Below are 18917 nucleotides of genomic sequence, written 5' to 3' on the forward strand. Positions count from 1 at the left end.
AAAATCACAAAAGGAAATAACACATAATATGTGAAGAAACCCCAAAGAGGAGAAACAGATGCACATAGACTCTGAACACTGAAATGACTCAGTATAAATTGCAAAATAAATATGTCACGTGTTATTAAAGAAATAAAAGATTACATCGAAAGTTTAAAATTAGGAACAAAATACCATGAAAGTGAGAGAAAATTCAGAAAAATAATCAAATAGACTTTTATAAATAAAAATATGATAAATGAGATTAAAAAGTCAATAGACAGGTTAAATATAATGTATAATTGGACAAATCTGAAGAGAGAACTAGTGAACTAGAGGATAAAGATAAATTATATAAAATTACAGAGATACAAAGAGATGAAAATATGAAGGAGAGGCTTCCCGGATAGGGAAGATTAGTGATAAAATTCAGTATACATATAATCAGTAGCAGATTAGAGAGTGAAGGGCTAAAACAACATTTTAAAACATAAGGCCAGAGAGCAAGAGGAGAGCAAATTCTGAAGCCTCTTCTTAAGCCATTTTAGGAAATTTGTACTTTATTGCAAGAAAATAGGAAGGCCATGAGATATTCTACTCACAGGGGAGTATTTATAAATCCATTTATAAATGGATTTCCACTTAGAAAGGTTACTTAGGCTGCATTTTGGAAAATGAATCAGAGTTAAGGGGAAGTGTTCAGACTCTACCAATCAGGAAACTGCTATAGTCATCTAGGAACAGGTGGATTTTAGAAATATTTAGGCTGGGCACAGTGGTTCATTCCTGTAATCCCAGCACTTTGGGAGGCCACGGCGGGTGGATCACCTGAGGTCAGGAGTTTGAGACCAGCCTGACCAACATGGAGAAACCCCGTCTCTACTGAAAATACAAAAATTAGCCGGGCCTGTTGGCGCGTCCCTGTAATCCCAGCTACTTGGGAGGCTGAGGCATGAGAATTGCTTGAACTGGGCAGGCGGAGGTTGCAGTGAACCAAGATCATGCCAGTGCACTCCAGCTTGGGCAACAGAGAAAGACTCTGTCTCAAAAAAAAAAAAAAAAAAAAAAAAGATTAGGAGGCAGAATTGGCATAACTTGGTAGCCAGTTAGAAGTGAGGGGTGAGGATTTTTGTATCAACTTTACCTTCTCTGTTAACTTTGCTTGTTCTGTCTAAGTACAGTTAATTACTTTCCCCTTTAAGTTTTTTCTCTGTTTTGGTTTGAATTTATCTAACTGTAGTAAAGTTTTTATGCCTGCCTCTTCTACCATGAGCTCCTTGAGGGCAGAGACTTTGTCTTATTAATTTTTGAGTGCTTATATTTTCTTCTTATTCAGTACATAACACAGAATCTGGCAGGGATTCAGCAAGACTTGCCTTGTCAATATGTATGTGTTAACACAGATACTTTTGCATTATAAGGGATGATTTCAGAGAACAGTTTCCAAATCACGAAGGACTGCCTCAAAAGGAGCTGGGACTTTATCCTGTGGTCAGCGGGGACCCTAACAGCAGAGTAGACCATGGTTAGATTGTGTTTTAAAAAAAATAACTTGAGCAACAATTTGAATAGGAGGGAGACTAGGTAGGAGATAATTACGATAGCAAGGAAAGATGATGGGAGACTGAATTGAGGCAGTGACAGTGGTAGTGAAGAAGACAGAACAGAGCTATAGATTCTTCGAGGGTATGGTGTCAAATCCTGATTATTATTTGGACATTGAAAATAAATGAGAACAATGAATTGGTGAATAAATCCTATTTCTACCTTGGGAGCTGCTGGTACACTTTAGCCAGATGTGAAATACAAGAAAGGGAGCAATTTTAGGGATTAAGTTAGTTGCTATGGAGTCTGCAGGTGTGAATCACTGTGAATCCTGAAAATCACTGTGGAACAGCCTCAACCACCACCCATTTGCAACAGAATGTAGGCTTCGTAGAATACCAAGGTGGCGATGTCAAGGAATATGACTCCAGCTTAATTGTTTTGCCTTACAGACACCCCTTGACTTAAATATAAAGCTTCTATTTCTGTATCTAGATGCTCAAATTTCCAAATATTGCCCTGGCCCTTCCTTCAGCATGCTGGAGATCTGAAGCCCTGCATATACCCAAGAGGTACTAAGATAGCCAACACTTACTTCTACTTCCTGACAGAAGGTAGCATTGGGTCCATACTGTAGCTGGCATTGGTGGTGAACATCATAGATCACTCCGGGGGCAATGACCTTGGACTTCAAGCCCTTCTTTTTAGGTATGTCATCAAGGCAGAACCCCCAGCCTCGGCTGAAAACAAGTTGACAGAAATGAGAGGAGTTGTTTAGGATTCCCTTCACTTTCAGCCTTTCATTCAATCAGAAACTTCCCTCTGGTTTACTCTTTGTCTTAACTTTATTTTTTACAAGGCAGAGAACCCTCTAGGCCCAAGGAGGGAGTTACTAAAGAAAATGCAAATCATATCCCACAACATAAGCTTAGTTTATCTAGAAAATACAAGCCATGGTAAAATTAGAAAATCATTATCCTACTCTCGATGAGGTTTGAGTGACCACTCTGATCTCCGCTGAGTGTTCCTGCCAGTTCCCAAGGACTTAATTCATAATTGGCTCATAAAAAGTTATTCTAGGGCAACAGCAATCTGGGATGGGACAGGATGCTCACCTGCCTGTGGCCAGAGGGCAGAGCCCATCTAGACCTCAGGATCAGAATGCGGAAGTGAAATCCACCCCTTCTGATGCTACCCTGACACGGTGGCCTGCGGGATGGAACCCAGCCTTTTCCAGGCGTCAGCTTCTCTGTGTAAAACTCAACACAGCTTCTGATTTAAAGAGACCCAGGTGAGGGCATCACAAGACACTGTCACTTACTCCAAGAAGCGGGTGATGTACTCCTCGCTGCACTTGGACCATGTCAGTGGGGTGGGATCGTACTGGAGCTGGCGGGACATGATGTACGGGTGTCTGCCCACGGGTTCACAGTCATTTTCTTTCCCATCATGCTGGATGCCAAAGCTGGCAGGGAGGAACCAAGCATAAGAAGAGCCAGCAGGCAGGCATTAAAACAGGAAGAAAAACCATAGTTGCCCTAAGAGCATAATAACCCACAGAGAGCCACATTTGTACAGGAGGCAACTGTTTTCAAAGTGAGGCTTTGAAGTTGGAGGGGCATAGCTAATTTTCATATGAAAAAGTACAGGGAACATTGTAGGCATTCTTTACTTCAGATATGCATCCATGGGAGCCATGCAGCTAATTCAGAAACTTCTTCTTGGCAGACGGCTAAGAGCTCTGTCTGGCTTTCTTTTTATGAATCAGGAGTCAAGAAGGCAAATCCTGCCCCCAGCTATTTGCTTTCTCCTGCTGCAGTAACCACAGCGCACAGCACAAAAAAGCAAAACCTTCCTTCTCCCTTTTTGTCATAATTTAAGAGAGCATGAAAGGAGAAGCCTCTGGGAGACTTTGTCAAAGCCTACAAGCTTTGAGGGATCGATGTCTTTCTACTATTGCTACAGGAGTACAGGAGTCTTCCAATAGGGGACACGTTAGGGAGACCTCCTAATTCAGTGGTTAAGAGCAGCATTTTTAAGACAGATGATCTGTATTTGAACTCTAGCCTTGCCACTTAAATGACCTGTAAATTATTAAAACTTGCCTCATTTTTCCTCTCCTAGAAGATGGGGTGGTCATCCTAGTGCTACAATGAGATCTGAATAGAATAGTTTGAAAACCACTTAACAGGGTACCTGGCAGATAATAAGGGCTTCATAAGTGATAGAATTAAAAAAAAATTCTTGTTTTCTTTTTATCATGATCTAGCTTATTTTCCTTTTCCATATGAAAAAGTTTAGACTTTGAGATTTGTCAACAGTCATATAGCTTGTTAGTGGTAAAACTAGGTTTCAGACACAGATCTTTGTGCTCCTAACACAGTGCTGTTGTCCATGTGTCACTTGGTCTGTTCCCTGATGTTCCACTGCCAGGGCTGACCCAGTGAAGCAGCCTTTAAGGGCCTTGAAGAGCGTAACCATTCATCATGGCACGAGCGTGCCTAGGGAAGACAATTCAGAAGCCTTTGTTTATAAGCCATGTTCTCAAGATCACCCAAAGATGCTTTCTGAGATTTCCAGAACTCTCTCCCCTGGGGTGGACTTTGAGACACTAGACATTTAAACCTGGAGACATTGGCTCAAATTTCTTTTTTTTTTTTTTTTTTGAGACGGAGTCTCGCTCTGTCACCCCGGCTGGAGTGCAGTGGCCGGATCTCAGCTCACTGCAAGCTCCGCCTCCCGGGTTCCCGCCATTCTCCTGCCTCAGCCTCCCGAGTAGCTGGGACTACAGGCGCCCGCCACCTCGCCCGGCTAGTTTTTTGTATTTTTTAGTAGAGACGGGGTTTCACCGTATTAGCCAGGATGACCTTTTACTCTTTGTAGTGAAATTCAACTCCTCTGACTGGGAAGCTCATATCCAACTTTAATGAAACCTTCTGATCAGTATTAGAAACTCTTGCTGAGAAGAGTCTTTGGGGGATTTGGAGATTTTCTTGTATTTTCATGCATTACGGTATTGTCAATGTACTTAACAAACTCTAATCACATTCCACATGAATATAAAACTCACAAAGGAGTCAGAACATTAATGTACAAAGCTCTTACCACTCACCCACAAAGAACACGATTCAATGAAAGCTTCCTTCTGAGCAGGCTTTCCCTAGCCTGTTACAAACCCAGCCCCACCCAGATCATGAAGTACTCTACACATTTGACTGTTCAGTAGTTAAAATCCTAAACTGCAAGCAAGATTCTAAAAACCTACATGAATAATGATCTTCTTAGCTGTGGATATGTCAATACACCAAGTCATATAATCTAGGGCCCTCACAAATGGATTTTTAAGTTTTCTCTCAAAATAAAAGTAAAATTATTCACTTGGGTGATAGCACAAGTTACCTTCTCTTTTGCATTATACACAATCAGTGATGAAACAAACAAGTGTGCAAAAAACAAAGGGATATCTTTGTTATTAAACTATGATGAGTATCTTCTTGGGATATTGATTTATTATATTTTTCTCCTTATGGTCTATCTCAGGCCATTTCATTGACCTCTCCAATGTTTCTCAGTTTGATCCACAGCTAATTAGAATTATACAACTAAAGAAAGAAATACCTGAGAGGCACCTTAACTTTTTTTTTTTTCTATTCTTTATTTTTATAGATTCAGGGGGTACATGTGCAGGATTTTACATAGACATATTGCATAATACTGAGGTTTGGGCTTCTAGTGTACCTATCATCCAAATGGTGAACGTTGTACCCAATAGGTTTTCAACTCATTCTCCTCCCACTCTCTCCAGCTTTTGGAGTCCCCAACATACCCATTGTTTAGCTCGCACTTGTAAGTGAGAATATGAAGTATTTGATTTTCTAAGTTATTTTGCTTAAGATAATGGTCTCCAACTCCATTTATGTTGCTGTACAAGAAATGATTTCATTCTTTTTTATGGCTGTATAGTATTCCATGGTGTAAACATACCACATGTTCATTATCCAGTCATCTGTTGGTTGATTCCTTGACTTTGCTGTTGTGAATAGTGCTGCAATAAACATATGAATGCAGGTATCTTTTTTACACAATAATTTCTCTTCCTTTGGGTACATAACCAGTAGAAGGATTGCTGGGTCAAATGATAGCTCTAGTTTTAGCTCTTGAGAAACCTCCATACTGTTTCCCATAGAGTTTGTGCTAATTTATATTTCCAGCCACAATGGTGTATAAGCATTCTCTTTTCGCCACATCCTCGCTGATAGCTGTCATTTTCTGATTTCTTAATAACACTCATTCTGATTGGTGTGAGATAGTAGCTCATTGTGGTTTTAATTTGCATTTCTCTGATAATTAGTGATGTTGAGGATTTTTTATATGTTTATTGGCCACTTTTGTGTCTTCTTTTGAAAAATGTCTGTTCTTATCCTACTCCTACTTTTTAATGGGTTATTTTTTTTTCTTGTTCAGTTGTTTGAATTCTCAATAGATTCTGGATATTAGTCCTTTGTCAGATGTATAGTTTACATCTATTTTCTCCACCCTGTAGGTTGTCTGTTTACTCCATTGATTATTTCTTTTGATGTGCAGAAGCTTTTTTGTTTAATTAAGTGCCATTTGGCTATTTTTTGTTTTGTTGCATTTGCTTTTGAGGTCTTAGTCATAAATTCTTTGCCTGGACAAAAACTCCAAAAGAGTTTCTCCTAGGTTTTCTTCTAGGATTTTTGTAGTTTCAGGACTTACATTTAAGTCTTCGATCAATCTTGAGTTAGTTTTTTATGTGGTGAGAGATAGGGGTCCAGTTTCATTCTTCTGAGTGTGGCTATCCAATGTTGCCAGCACCATTTATTAAATATGGTGTCATTTCCCCATTGTATGTTTCTGTCAACTTTGTCAAAGATCAGTTCTCTCATTGTATATGGGGTCCCCCACATATACAATGATGTTAGGGATAGTTTTGTTTCTTCCTTTCCCATATGTATGCTTTTTATTTCCTTTCCTTGTCTTATTGCACTGGCTGAAACTGTTAGTACTATGTTGAACAAGAATTCGTGAGAATGGACATCCTTGTCTTGTTTTTGATCTTAGGGGAAACATATTCAGTGTTTCAGCATTAAGTATAATATTAGGTTTAATTTTTTTGTAGATGTTCTTTATCAAGTTGATGAAATTTCAATTTCTGAGTGTCTTTATGATGAATGGATATCAAATTTTGTCAAATGTCTTACCTACTAATATTAATATAATCATGTGGTTTCTCTTGTTTAGCCTGTTACAGTGGTAGATTATGCTGATTTTCAAATATTGAGCCAGTCTTGCATCCCTGAAATAAATCCCACTAGGTCATTGTGTCTAATTCTTTTTTTCTTATATTGCTGAATTCTACTTGCTAACATTTTGTTAACTTTTTTACATCTATATTCATAAAGGATATTGTTCTTTAGTTTTCTCTTTTGCATTGTCTTTGTCTGAAATTAGTGCAAGGGTAATACTAGCTTCATAAAATGAATTAGAAAGTGTTCCCTTCTCAACCACTTTATTTGGTTTATGATTCTGGGTTGTTGACAGGTCTTTTCTTTTAGCACTGAAAAATATGCACCACTTCTTTGGGTCGCCATTGTTTCTGATGAGAAATCCACTGTCACTCCAATAGTTTCCCTCATATAGATAAGGTATCATTTCTCTCTTGCTGTTTTCAAGATTTTCCTTTCTCTTTAGATTTCAGAAGTTTAATTATGATAGGCCTGGGCATGGATTTTCTTTGGGTTTAACCTTGTTGAGTTTCTCTCAGCTTCTTAAATATGTAGGTTTATGTCTCATCCAATTTGCAGAATTTTCAGCCATTTGTTCTTTGAGCACTTTTTCAATGCCATTGTCTTTTTCCTCTCTTTCCGAGGCTCCAATGACATGAACGTAAGATCTTTTGTTATATTCTCATGGGTCTCTGAAGCTGTGTTCAATTTCTTTTAGTCTCTTTCTCTTTGTTTATACAGATTACATAATTTCTATTGTTCTCTTTTCTAGGTCATTAAATCTTTCCTCTGTCTCATCCATTCTACTGTTGAGCCCTAGTGTTCACCGAGCTTTTTATTTACATTATTGCATTTTTCAGTTCTACATGTTTGACTTTTCTTTATGTCTTTTATTTCTTAGCCGACACATTATTTTTTCATTTGTTTAAAGGTTGTTGGTAATTGCTCACTGAAGCTTTTTCACCATGGCCGCTTTGAAATATTTGTGAGCTAATTCTAAAATCTCTGTCATCTCTTGACATTCTTTTTTTTTTTTTTTTCATTCAGTTTGAGATATTCCTGGTTCTTGGTATAAAGAGTGATTTATAATGAAACGTGGAGGTTTTTATATTATGTTATGGATCTTATTTAAATCTTTAGTTTTAGCTTGCTTTTCTGACACTACTCTGGAGGGGAAGGGAGTGGGGCCACTGCTTCATTACTGCCAAGCCTCTGTAGATACCTGAGTTGTGAAAGGGATGGCGCCTTGTTACTATCTAGGGGTGGATGAAATTTCTGGCTCCCCATGTAATTTGTCCTGACACCACAGGGGTGGCGTTAGGGAAGCCCTCATTACTGGCCTATAGGGATCAAATTCTTAGTCCCTAATTGGTCTTGTTGACACTACCCAAGTAGTGGTGTTTGGTGCTTTGTTATAGCAAGTCTAGGCTTCCCACTCAGACTTTGCTAGCATAGAGCCACCATTTTACAGTTTTTTCTTTCCTTTGCTGTTCACCTGGAGTAGAAGAATTACTGTCTAAAATTTTCTGTCTTGTTAGACTGTCCCTTTCCTACTCCTTTGGATAGAGATAACAGACTTATGTGGGTGATTGTGTGTGTGTGTGTGTGTGTGTGTGTGTGTGTGTGTGTATTTCCAGGTTGTTGCCATCATCAGTTCCAAGTCTGGCACATACGAGAGAAAAGAAAAGCCAGGGAATTCACCACTATGTCACTCTTCAGGTTCTGTGGTTCTCAGTCTGTCTTCCTTCTCTCCATCTTTCAGTCTTCCTACATTTGTTTTTGATATAGTGTTCAGTGTTTTTCATCATACTAAGTAGAAGGCATATGGAAAAGTATGTATATTCTATCTTCCATGACTTAAAACTTTTTAAGGGGTGGTATTTAATGCCCCTGAGTAAGCTATTGTTAACAGATTCTACTGGTACCTGTTCATAGACTCATCACTAGCTGACTTCCAGCTGCTAGTATAAGCATCTCTTTACCTGGGATTTCTCCAGAGCCAAGTTAGACTGCTCTGCTGAAAGTATCAGGGAATTATTAATAACAACCTCTGGGAACAGCCTTTAACCAATGACTTAAGGGTGTTTGTATATAAAACAGCCCAGTTCTTCTCACCTTGGGTAGGGTAACTGAAACGTGTGTTGTATATCGTTCTCGGAGTTTGTCTGTGGGATTAAGGTTCAACTGCTCAGAGTGGAAGCTGCGATAATGAACTGCTTATTGTCTACCTTCTCTGTTCTGTTTTACACCCTACTTCCCTACTGCAATTTCCTTTACCTTCCAAATAAATTAATTGCTCTCAAATCCTTGTCTCAGGGTTGAAACTTTTTTTTTTTTTAAGTTTTATTTATTTATTTTTATTTTATTTTATTTTACTTTAAGTTCTGGGATACATGTGCAGAATGTGCAGGTTTGTTACATAGGTATACATGTGTCATGGTGGCATGCTGCACCCATCAACCCATCATCTCGGTTTTAAGCCCCGCATGCATTAGGTATGCCTCGAATGCTATCCCTCCCCTTTCCCCTGAACCCCGACAGGCCCCAGTGTGTGATGTTCCCCTCCCTGTGTTCATGTGTTCTCACTGTTCAACTCCCACTTAAGAGTAGGAACATGAGGTATTTGGTTTTCTGTTCCTGTGTTAGTTTGTGGAGAATAATGGCTTTCTGAATGAACTCAAAGACTGTTCTCTAGTTCTGCCTTCAGTGTTCTTTAATTCTTTTACTTAGAAACTTGATATTTAGTTATAGAGTTCTTTTAGGAGCTAGATCCTCACTTTTTTCATTCATAATTTGAAATAGAACAACAATACCAACAAAAGTATAGGATAAAGAAACCTTATAGTAGTTTTATTTCCACAATGCATCAGATAGTTCTGAACGAGTTTTCAGTTTAACCTTACTACAATATCAAAGTGATTCAGGTAGTGACTCAGTTCTAGTCTGTTAAATAATCCACCACTCCCAATAACTACTAAACATCTACCACTATTTGTTTTTAAGTGTTCAGGGAAATTGTGCCCAAGTAACGTTACCATGAGGTTCTTAACTTTATTAGAGAAAATTTGAAATCTGAAAGGAGGATCACACTTGCCACTGGTTTTGTTTACTTAGGTGGCCTTCCTTACAAAGGTGATGTGTCCATGCCCAGGAAGTTAAGTCAATGATTGCCTCAAAAATTAGGCAACATTGCTTTTGAAGGACATGCTTAACATATTCCTTGTTACAAGATCAGGTTGAACTTGAGGATAGAAAGAACCCATCCTTGGAACACAAAAAGTGAGGATTAGAGAATGTCTTTTATCAAGCAAAGTCTTTTCCACTTTTCTTTGGCTTGAGTATACCATTGTTGGGATGGCTTGAATGATAACTTCTCAGTTTGAGCCAGTTACAGTCACCTAGCATTGTCTGGTCAGCAGGTGCTGTTCACAACAATGTCTTGACTGAAGGCCACAGAAGCCATGTCCTTCTACATATCAGAACTGGGGACTCCTGTCTGTTTGTGCATAACAATAACTTAACATTTTTGCCAGGTTTTATTATCGACATGCCAACAACTATGGCCTAGCCTTATCAAGATGGCCAGCCCCCCTGCATCCCTATTATTTAATGAAAGCAAGACATTAGCTTCTCTATCTCTGGATTTTTGACAACTAAGGATACTGGAATATATCACATTTATCACCAAGGCTTTTTTGGTGAGAATCCAATAAATTGCCTTAAATATTGCCTAGTTCAACCTACTCATTTTATAGATGAGGAAATAGGTATAGAGTGGTGAAGGGAATTATCTAAGGTCATAATATTGGTCAACAGAAAAGTCAGAACAACAATTCCTTTCTCCAATTCTCAAGGCAATGCTCTGGCTTTATAATACAGGTAAAATTGTTTTAGAAGTGTTATATTAGAAAAATGGTGAGCAAGCCGAAATTAGAGAGGCCAGGCCTGGAATAATTCAGTATCCAGTGTTTTTTCCAATCCTGCCTCTTTTCTAGTTGTGCACTGAGAATATTCCCCAGCATTTTTCCTTCTTCAAAGGGAGGAGATCCAAGCTGGTGGATACATGACAGGCGGGGGATATAGTTCAGTGGTTCATGCACCTCCCCACCCAGTTTCATATTAGTGTGAGGCTCTCTTATTTGTAGTTACCAAATATAATGGCAAATAAAGTTACAAATAAGCTAAGATCTTTCCTCCATGGAAACCTCTGATATCTGGTGGAATTCAGAACCTCATTATATCTTCACTCAAGCATTCTGCAACCTGCCTTCAAGGAATTCACCTAATCAAATTCACATATTTTTGTGAACAACTTGGACATCCAGTTAACTGGTGTTCACGTTATAGTCTTTCTAAGTTTACAGCAGTTTTCAATTTTTTATTTATTCCATGTCCTCCTTTAATAAACATAAGGAAAATGGGACTAACAGTACTATCTATTTCAAAAGGTTGTTGAGCAGATTCAGCGATGCAATAAAAAGTACAATGGCACAAAGTAAGGGTGCAAAAATGTTAGGTTTTGTGGCTTTTTGGTGATATTAACATTATCATTTCGTAAGAACTAACCAAGGGTTATTCCTCAATTAAACAACTGAGTTCAAGCTTATCTCTGTCCTTCCTCCATTCAAATCCAGAGAATTGGAGTGGCCTATTTGGTTCTGTGATATGTGTGGGTGTACGTGGTGTGGGCAGTGGGACATTGGAGCCTATGACGTGTGCTACTATCCCCACTTTACAGATGAAAGCAGAGGTTGAGGAGGGTGAGTTGCAAGCCACATTGTAATCTGAGTCTCCTGACCCCCAATTTGAGGTGCGTTCCATTCTCTCTGCTGATATTGACACATGAATATGGTGAGCAGTCCTCCTTATCATTGGTCCTTTACCTGTGTCCTAGCTCATGGGCAATTGTGAAAGCCAGGGGCAGTCCCGAATCTTCATTGATGTTACAACTGCGGTGAGGCTGACACATTCCTGAAAGGTGAGACAGGCCCAGGGTCTCGCAGGGGCGATTGAAACCAGCACAGATGTCCTTTCTGAAAGCAGAGAATAGAGAAGCTCAGGCGACCAAAGGAACATCTGGAAAAACCTCCTGGAAAAAAATCTGGGTATAAACTCATTCAATATGGTCTATAAAGTATGCTTGGCATTTTTAAAACAGTCTACACGAATGTAGGCAGCAATTTTGAATTCACTAAGATGATTCTGATTTTGCCTTTTGATTATTGAATTTCAGCAACACAGAATGTGGGAAAATGTAGCAAATGTGTTATTTTGAGCTTATTTTGTTCTGGATCTCAGGACGTCAAATTACATGATTTGGCCAACAAAAGATTTTATTGAAAACTGAAGTTAATTTGAACTTTTAACTATGGAAGAAACAATCAGCAGTGACTGGAGTTTTTCAAATATGAAAATCCTTTTTAGTCTTTCTGAGGTCTGTGCTCGAAACTCATCTAAGAAGTTCTTTTTCCCATTCCTGAAAAAGACAGTTGGTCCCATCAACCTATCCAGAGATCTAATCATTGTCTATCCAGCCCCATTCCACTAACAATATTGCATATACGAGAGAATGCATGCCTGTGTGTGCATGTACACCTAAAATCTCAGAAAATACTAATGATGGCTTTTAAATAGAAAAAACATGCTCCCATAAACTGGTAGAGATTATTTCAATCACAGACAAGAGTTTTGAAAGAGTCATTAATTAGTCATTAGGTTTTCTTTAGCACAAAAGGAGCTCTTTGCCAAGAGTGACTAGCAGAAATGACCACAACGTTCTGAGCTCTAGTTAACTGAACACCAGCAGCTAACGGGGTTTGCGTGGGCACTATTTCTAGCAACAAATGGTCTCCTACTTTTTTCATCTACTGGGCCATGGAAAAGATCCAGGCTTTGAGAACCCATGTGAATCTTATAGGACAGGAGAGAGCAGGCCCAGTCTCAGCACATGCACCACAAACTCAAATCCGCACTCTCACTAGCAGCAGCAGTTACTAGGGGTTCAGTACTGGAGAGCGAGATTATACAGCCCAATCATTTACATAACTTCCAGGTCTGTAAGAGAACCAATCAAACACTTTTCTACCTCTGCTGCAGAATGTACTTGTTGTTATTTCATTCAAAAAGCCCAGGTCTGCGTGAAGCTGCTGGAAACAGATGAGTGGTGCTCATTGCTGATCCCCTGACTTTCTCATTTTGATATGGCAGGAGGTCAGGCACATTAAATACTGATTATGGAGTGCCTCTGAAGTGTCCAGCACTAAAGAAAAAAGCAGCTAACAAAAGAATTATAGGAGCATGGTTCTTACAGGCAAGCAGCTTAAGCTCTACTTCCACCATGCACTGGGCCATTATGTAACAGAAAATATGCCTTGGCTTGCAGCAGGCACTAGTTGCACATGTGGAACCCACATTGGGTGTGTTCCATGCCAAATCCTCCTTCTCCTGAATGCTGTTCTGTAGAGAACTCTGTTAATGTGGATCTCAGGATAGTCTCTCAGAGGCAAAGCTCAGTCTCATACCTCCCTTCCTTCGTGATCCTACCTATTTTTTCAGCAAGTGGTTTTCAATGAGGGTGGGTGATTTTGCTGTTCATCCCCTTCTAGGGGACATTTGGCAATGTCTGGAGACAGTTTCAGCTGTCAGAGCTTGGAGGAGAGTGCTACTGACATCTCATGGGTAGAGGCCAGATATGCTGCTAAATATCTTACAACGTACTAGACAGACCCAACAACAAAGAATCATCAGCCCCAAATGTCAATAGTGCTGAGGGTGGGAAATACTGCTATAGAACTTGAAATGCTCTCCACTGTCTAGGAGCTGTTGAGGTTCAACACACTTTTATGCAAAAAGACCCCTGTCCTAAGGAAGGAAAGTGACTATAAGAAAAAAGGAGAGCAGATCCTTTGTATTCATATTGGGTAATAGGTAAGGGTATGGCTGTTGGGATCAAACTACCTGGACTTAAGTCCCAATTGTACCCGTTAACAGCAAAGAGATTTTGGGCAAGAGATATAACCAAGGCTCAGTTTCCCTATATGTAAAATATGAATGACTAATAGTAGCCAACTACCGGTATTCTTGTGGGAAGTAAATGGAACAATGGCTGTTCTAATAGACATAGCACAGTGCCTGGCCCATAACAAACATTGCACACATGTAAGCTATCATTAACTCACCCATTTCTTCAGGTGAGAATGATAGGAGCATCTCATTCTGCTCTCAGGGGAAGGAATGACTTTCTGAGACACAACTTAGTGGCCAATGCCATTCCCTGACTTCGGGGTTCTTCCCTATAGAAGTTTCTGTCTGACTGAAGCCTTCACCTGGCCTCTTGACCAGGTCCTCAGTGTCCCCAGGCTGTCTGCTAGCTCCCCAGAGCCCCTGTGCTTACATTCCATACCCACGCTATTTCTCAGAGGAGCTACTGATCAACCCAAGGTCTCTTAGAACCTAATGAACCTACTGTCACAGGCTTATGTCAAAAACTTCCCGTGGGATACATTTGCATTTAACCAGCGTTTTAATACTTTCACTCTAAAGAGTGATTCTGATGACTGGAGTTTTGGATCACGGCAAGGTAGACATTTGGATAGGGTGGGGGCTGATTATCCTTCCTTGTAGGGATTCTATGCATTGAGATGATCTTATCACAGGGACAGATCACAGGGCCAAAATGTTTACGGGCAGCCTATCCTCCACAGGCACAGTGCACATCAAGGGCCTTTCAGTGCTTGAGGTTCTCTGTGGTAGAAGGGCAGGGCCAAGAGGCCTCCTTTACTATACATCCCTGGATTTCTGGACAAATAGGCATAGGGAGCCCAAGAAGATTTTACTTTACCCCATTCTAATATAAGCCCTTCTTTCATCTAGATTAAAATAAGTGCCTAGTATATATAGGTGCTCAATAAATATTTATTGAATCAATGAGCAAAGATAGGCTTCAAAGAGCAAGAGTTGATCAAGAAAGTTCACTGGATTTTTATAGCTATGAGTCCTGGAAGGTTTGATGATGATTCTTATTAGCACTATAGGCTCTATTTGTGATTACAACAAAATGATATTTTCATGGGAGTAGAAGGGAGAAAGGTGTAATCAAACCAGTCTGCCTACTCAGTGGGGACCTGCTCCCCATATCCTGTCCTCAACATCAAACAGTTAAAAAGTGGACTGTTTTCTGTAAAGATATTTCATGTTTCTACATTGTAGAAAAATAAAATAGCAAAGGATTGGAAATCCCACTGGCTAAAAGTAACAAGAGTCTTTAATGAGGCTCTGCAAACAAGCTTCCTGATTGTTTATAGAGCTACATGAAGAAACCAGTTTTAAAAAGGAAATCATCAGTGGGATAGGAAAGAGGTCTGCATTTTGCCAGCAGATGCAGTTTATTCACAAGGAGAGCTTTGTCGTATTAGCAAGTTTGTTAAGCTGTTTCTTCTACTGATAGGAAGTCAGGAGTTGACTAGATCAAAAACACTGTCTTTACGACAGCAGCAAAGAATAGTGAGAATGTCATGGGTTTGAATACCTGGTAAGCCTTTCACCTGCCAGCCCTCCCTGCTTTACTGCCCCTGGGTTCCATATAGTCTCTGGTGTACCTGGTGAGAAGGACAGCCACATCGTGATGAACAGGATTGAGGTCACTCTTGGGATTGATACTCTTCTGCCACTTGCAGAAGCTAGACAGTGTCTTCTCCGCATGATGAACTATTTTAAGTCCTTGCTAGAGAAAGAAGAGGAAGAGATTAGCATGAGTGAGCTCACTGTGTTCAGGGACCATTGCATTAGGCATTCGTCTCCAGAGGCGTCCAAGTGGGATGAATTCACGGTGGGTGCATCAGACATTTGGCAGTCATGTGTCAGAGGCCAACTGACTGCTCTTTACTAATCTTCTGCCTTGAACACTCCCACTCTAATGACCTCCACTAGAAGAACCTGAAGGAGAAAACTCCAAGACAGAAATTATCACTGGGACAAGCAACCCTTGAAGAAGATTTTAAAATATATTAGCAATAACCAAAAACTATTTGAAGGTCTGTTTCTGTGTCTCTCTGCATCCTAAGCCAATGCAATATCAAAGAGGCATTTTTATTTCTAATGCAAAATAAACAGATTTTCAACAAAAGTGTTTTCTTCTCATGAGACATCCTGCAAGGTTAGGATTGCACTGGATGTTTTCTGACCCTTGAATTTTATCTTGGTTTGACACTCATGGGTGAAGGACAGTGGATGACATAATCTCTCCTGGCTGCTGACCACTTAGGAGAATTGGTCATCTGACAACAAGTAGGATGCTGTAGCAGAAGCCCCTAGCCTGCAGCTCTAAGAGCTTCTGAGGCCCATGCCAGGCCTGTGGCATCTGCCTTGCTGGTAGCTACTACTGGGGCCAGGAGGGAAGGGATTATTCCAAATTATCTGAATGAACACTTGTTGAATGGGGAGAAGAAAGAGATAATCAGCTCTTTAGGGGCTCTGGTTTAATTTGAATTTCTAAAGGAGAAATTACTTTCACTTGCCTCATTTCTTCAGGGCCTCCACATAGAGCCATCCCTGGTACAGGCTGGATTCCACTAGGAGGATGATTAACCTCCACTGGCTCACTCTCATCTGAGCCTTGCTCTGGGCTCGGTCCAAGAACTTCAGGACAGTCTCTGCATCAAATTATGAGCTTGCTTCTCTACCATTCTGTATTTTGCTGAGGCCCACACCCAAATCATAAATGGCCTGAGGGGCTTCAGTTATGTGTCAGAGGCATTTTCAGGTCTCTTCATCATAAGTAACTATTATAGACCAGTTTCCTTTTGTGAAAACACCAAAAAGTGGCTTATTATGTGTTAAAAGTCACTGAGCTGCTCAGCATAAAGAATTTAGATGGAAGAAACTGACTTCATTATTTTAATAATCTTCATTGTTACATCATCCAGTAGCATGATATATGGTAGAGGAATTCTGGGGGACGAGCTGGGAATGAGGGAGTCAGCCTCCAATTCAACCAGCCAAGCTGCTGCTAGATTAACAGTCCTCCTCAGATGGGAGCAAATGTGCCCACCGATCATAAAAACTGGCCAGGTGGCATGAATCAGGAATAAAGGGAAGGGAAAAGAGAAAAGGAAAGAAAAAAAGGAGGGAGGAAGGAAAGGGAGGAGAGAAAGAAAGGAAACATTTCTTGATCATTTACTATGTGCCAGATACTTTTACATATGCTGTCTCTTTTAATTGCATCTACTCAGTATTATCTGTAAAGAAGGCATTGTCATTTTTATTTTATAACAAGGGAAATTAAACCTCAGAGAAGTGAAGAACTAGATTAAGGTCACTTAGCTCAGATATTGAGACAAAGAATATAAGAAAGGTTCCTAGATAAAACTTGGAGTTGCAGCTGGTCACCAACCTCACTGGGAGGGTGCCTCAGTTCCAGCTCCTTCAGACAGGAAGGCATATTATCACATAAAGCATCAACTATGATCAGATATTTTTCTGATCTGTTTTTAACCCTACATTTCTTTGTTATGTTTTGGGAGAGGTCTCTTAGAGAACACTCATTAACTTAACATTACCATTTACAGTTACCAATAGTATTACCACTTACAATTGTTACAAAAAGTGAAATACTTAGGTACAAATTAACAAAACATATACAGGATCTGTATCCTGAAAATTATAAAATGCTGCTTAAAGAAGTCAAAGGCCTAAGTCAAGAGAGAAACATACTGTGTTAATGGATTTGAAGATTCAACATAATGAAGACATCATCTATGCTCCCAAGCTATGAATGTATAGCTTTATTGCAATTCCAATCAAAATCTCAGCAAGTCTGTTGTAGACACACACACAAGCTCATTCTAAAATTCATATCAAGTTTATTTAAAAGGTTCCAGGCTTCAGATTAGCTAAAGAAATTCTGAAAAAAAAAAAAAATAAAGTGGAATGAATCACTTTACCTCATATTAAGGCTTACTATATAGCTGTAATAGCCAAGACAGTGTGATACTGGTGCAGGGATAGTCACATCAATCAATGAGACAGACAGGGGACCCCAAAAGTGACCCACCTAGACATGCCTAACTGATTTTTGACAAAGGCAAAAAAGCAATTCACTGAAGGAAAGATAGCCTCTTCAATAAATTATGCTGGATAGCAAGAAAACAAATAATCCAATTGAAAAATGGGCAAAGGACCCAAATAGGTATTTCTCAAAAGAAGACATACAAATGGTCAACAGATTATATACATATATATATATAAATTCAACATCACTTATCATCAAGGAAATGCAAATTAAAACTACAATATGATATAGTCTCATACCTGTTAAAATGGCTATTATCAAAAAGATGAAAGATAAGATTTGGAGAGGTTGTGGAGGAAAGGGAACTATTGTACACTGTTGGTGGAAATGTAAATTAGTAGCCATTATGGAAAACAGCTTGGAGGTTTCCCAAAAAATTAAAAATAGAACCACCATATGATCCCACAGTCCCATGGGGTATATATCCTAAGGATATATAATCAGTATGTCAAAGAAAAAATCAGATATCAAAGAGATATCTGCTATGTTCACTGCAGTATTACTCACAATAGCAAGATACAGAATCAACCTAAGTGCACATGGACTGACGAATGGATAAAGAAACTATAAGATATACATATCATATATATTCCATTATATGTATATAATGGAATACTATTCTGCCTTAAAAGAGCAGGAAATACTGCCATTTGTGACAACATGGATGAACTTTGAAGATATAAGTGAAACAAACCAGGCACAGGAAGATAAATACCACATGATCTCACTTATGTGGGATCTAAAAAAATTAAACTCAGAAGCAGAGATCAGGGGCTGGGGGAAGAGCTGGGAGAGGTTTGTCAAAGGATTCAAAATTTCCATTTAGATAGGAGGAATAAGTTCAAGAGATCTATTGTACAACTTAGTGACTGTCGTTAATAACAATGTACTGTACTGTACACTTGAAAATTGCTAAGAGAGTAGATTTTTAAGTAGTCTCATCACAAAAAAGCAAGTATACATGGTAATATATGCGTTAATTAGCCTGATTTAGCCATTCCACAATGTACACATATTTCAAAACATGTTGTACACCAAAAATAAATACAATTTTTGTCAATTAAAAAATAAATTTAAAA

At 39.3% G+C, this 18917-nt stretch overlaps 1 protein-coding gene across 3 annotated transcripts in view; it reads right to left on the reverse strand.

Moving 5' to 3' along the window:
* ADAMTS12 (ADAM metallopeptidase with thrombospondin type 1 motif 12) overlaps positions 1-18917 on the reverse strand; it is a 366598-nt gene that overhangs the window by 119095 nt on the left and 228586 nt on the right. For all 3 annotated transcript variants that reach the window (XR_012414525.1, XM_005556663.4, XM_073995108.1), the window contains exons 6-9: positions 15368-15492; positions 11654-11803; positions 2846-2989; positions 2120-2264 (exon numbers count right to left, since the gene is read on the reverse strand). Coding sequence is in view for 1 of the 3 variants with exons in the window: in XM_005556663.4 (XP_005556720.3) it covers positions 2120-2264; positions 2846-2989; positions 11654-11803; positions 15368-15492 (564 nt within the window). In the remaining 2 variants the exon portion in view is untranslated. The remainder of the gene's footprint in view (positions 1-2119; positions 2265-2845; positions 2990-11653; positions 11804-15367; positions 15493-18917) is intronic.

This window comes from Macaca fascicularis, chromosome 6, assembly GCF_037993035.2.
Source record: "Macaca fascicularis isolate 582-1 chromosome 6, T2T-MFA8v1.1".
Taxonomy (NCBI): Eukaryota; Metazoa; Chordata; class Mammalia; order Primates; family Cercopithecidae; genus Macaca; species Macaca fascicularis.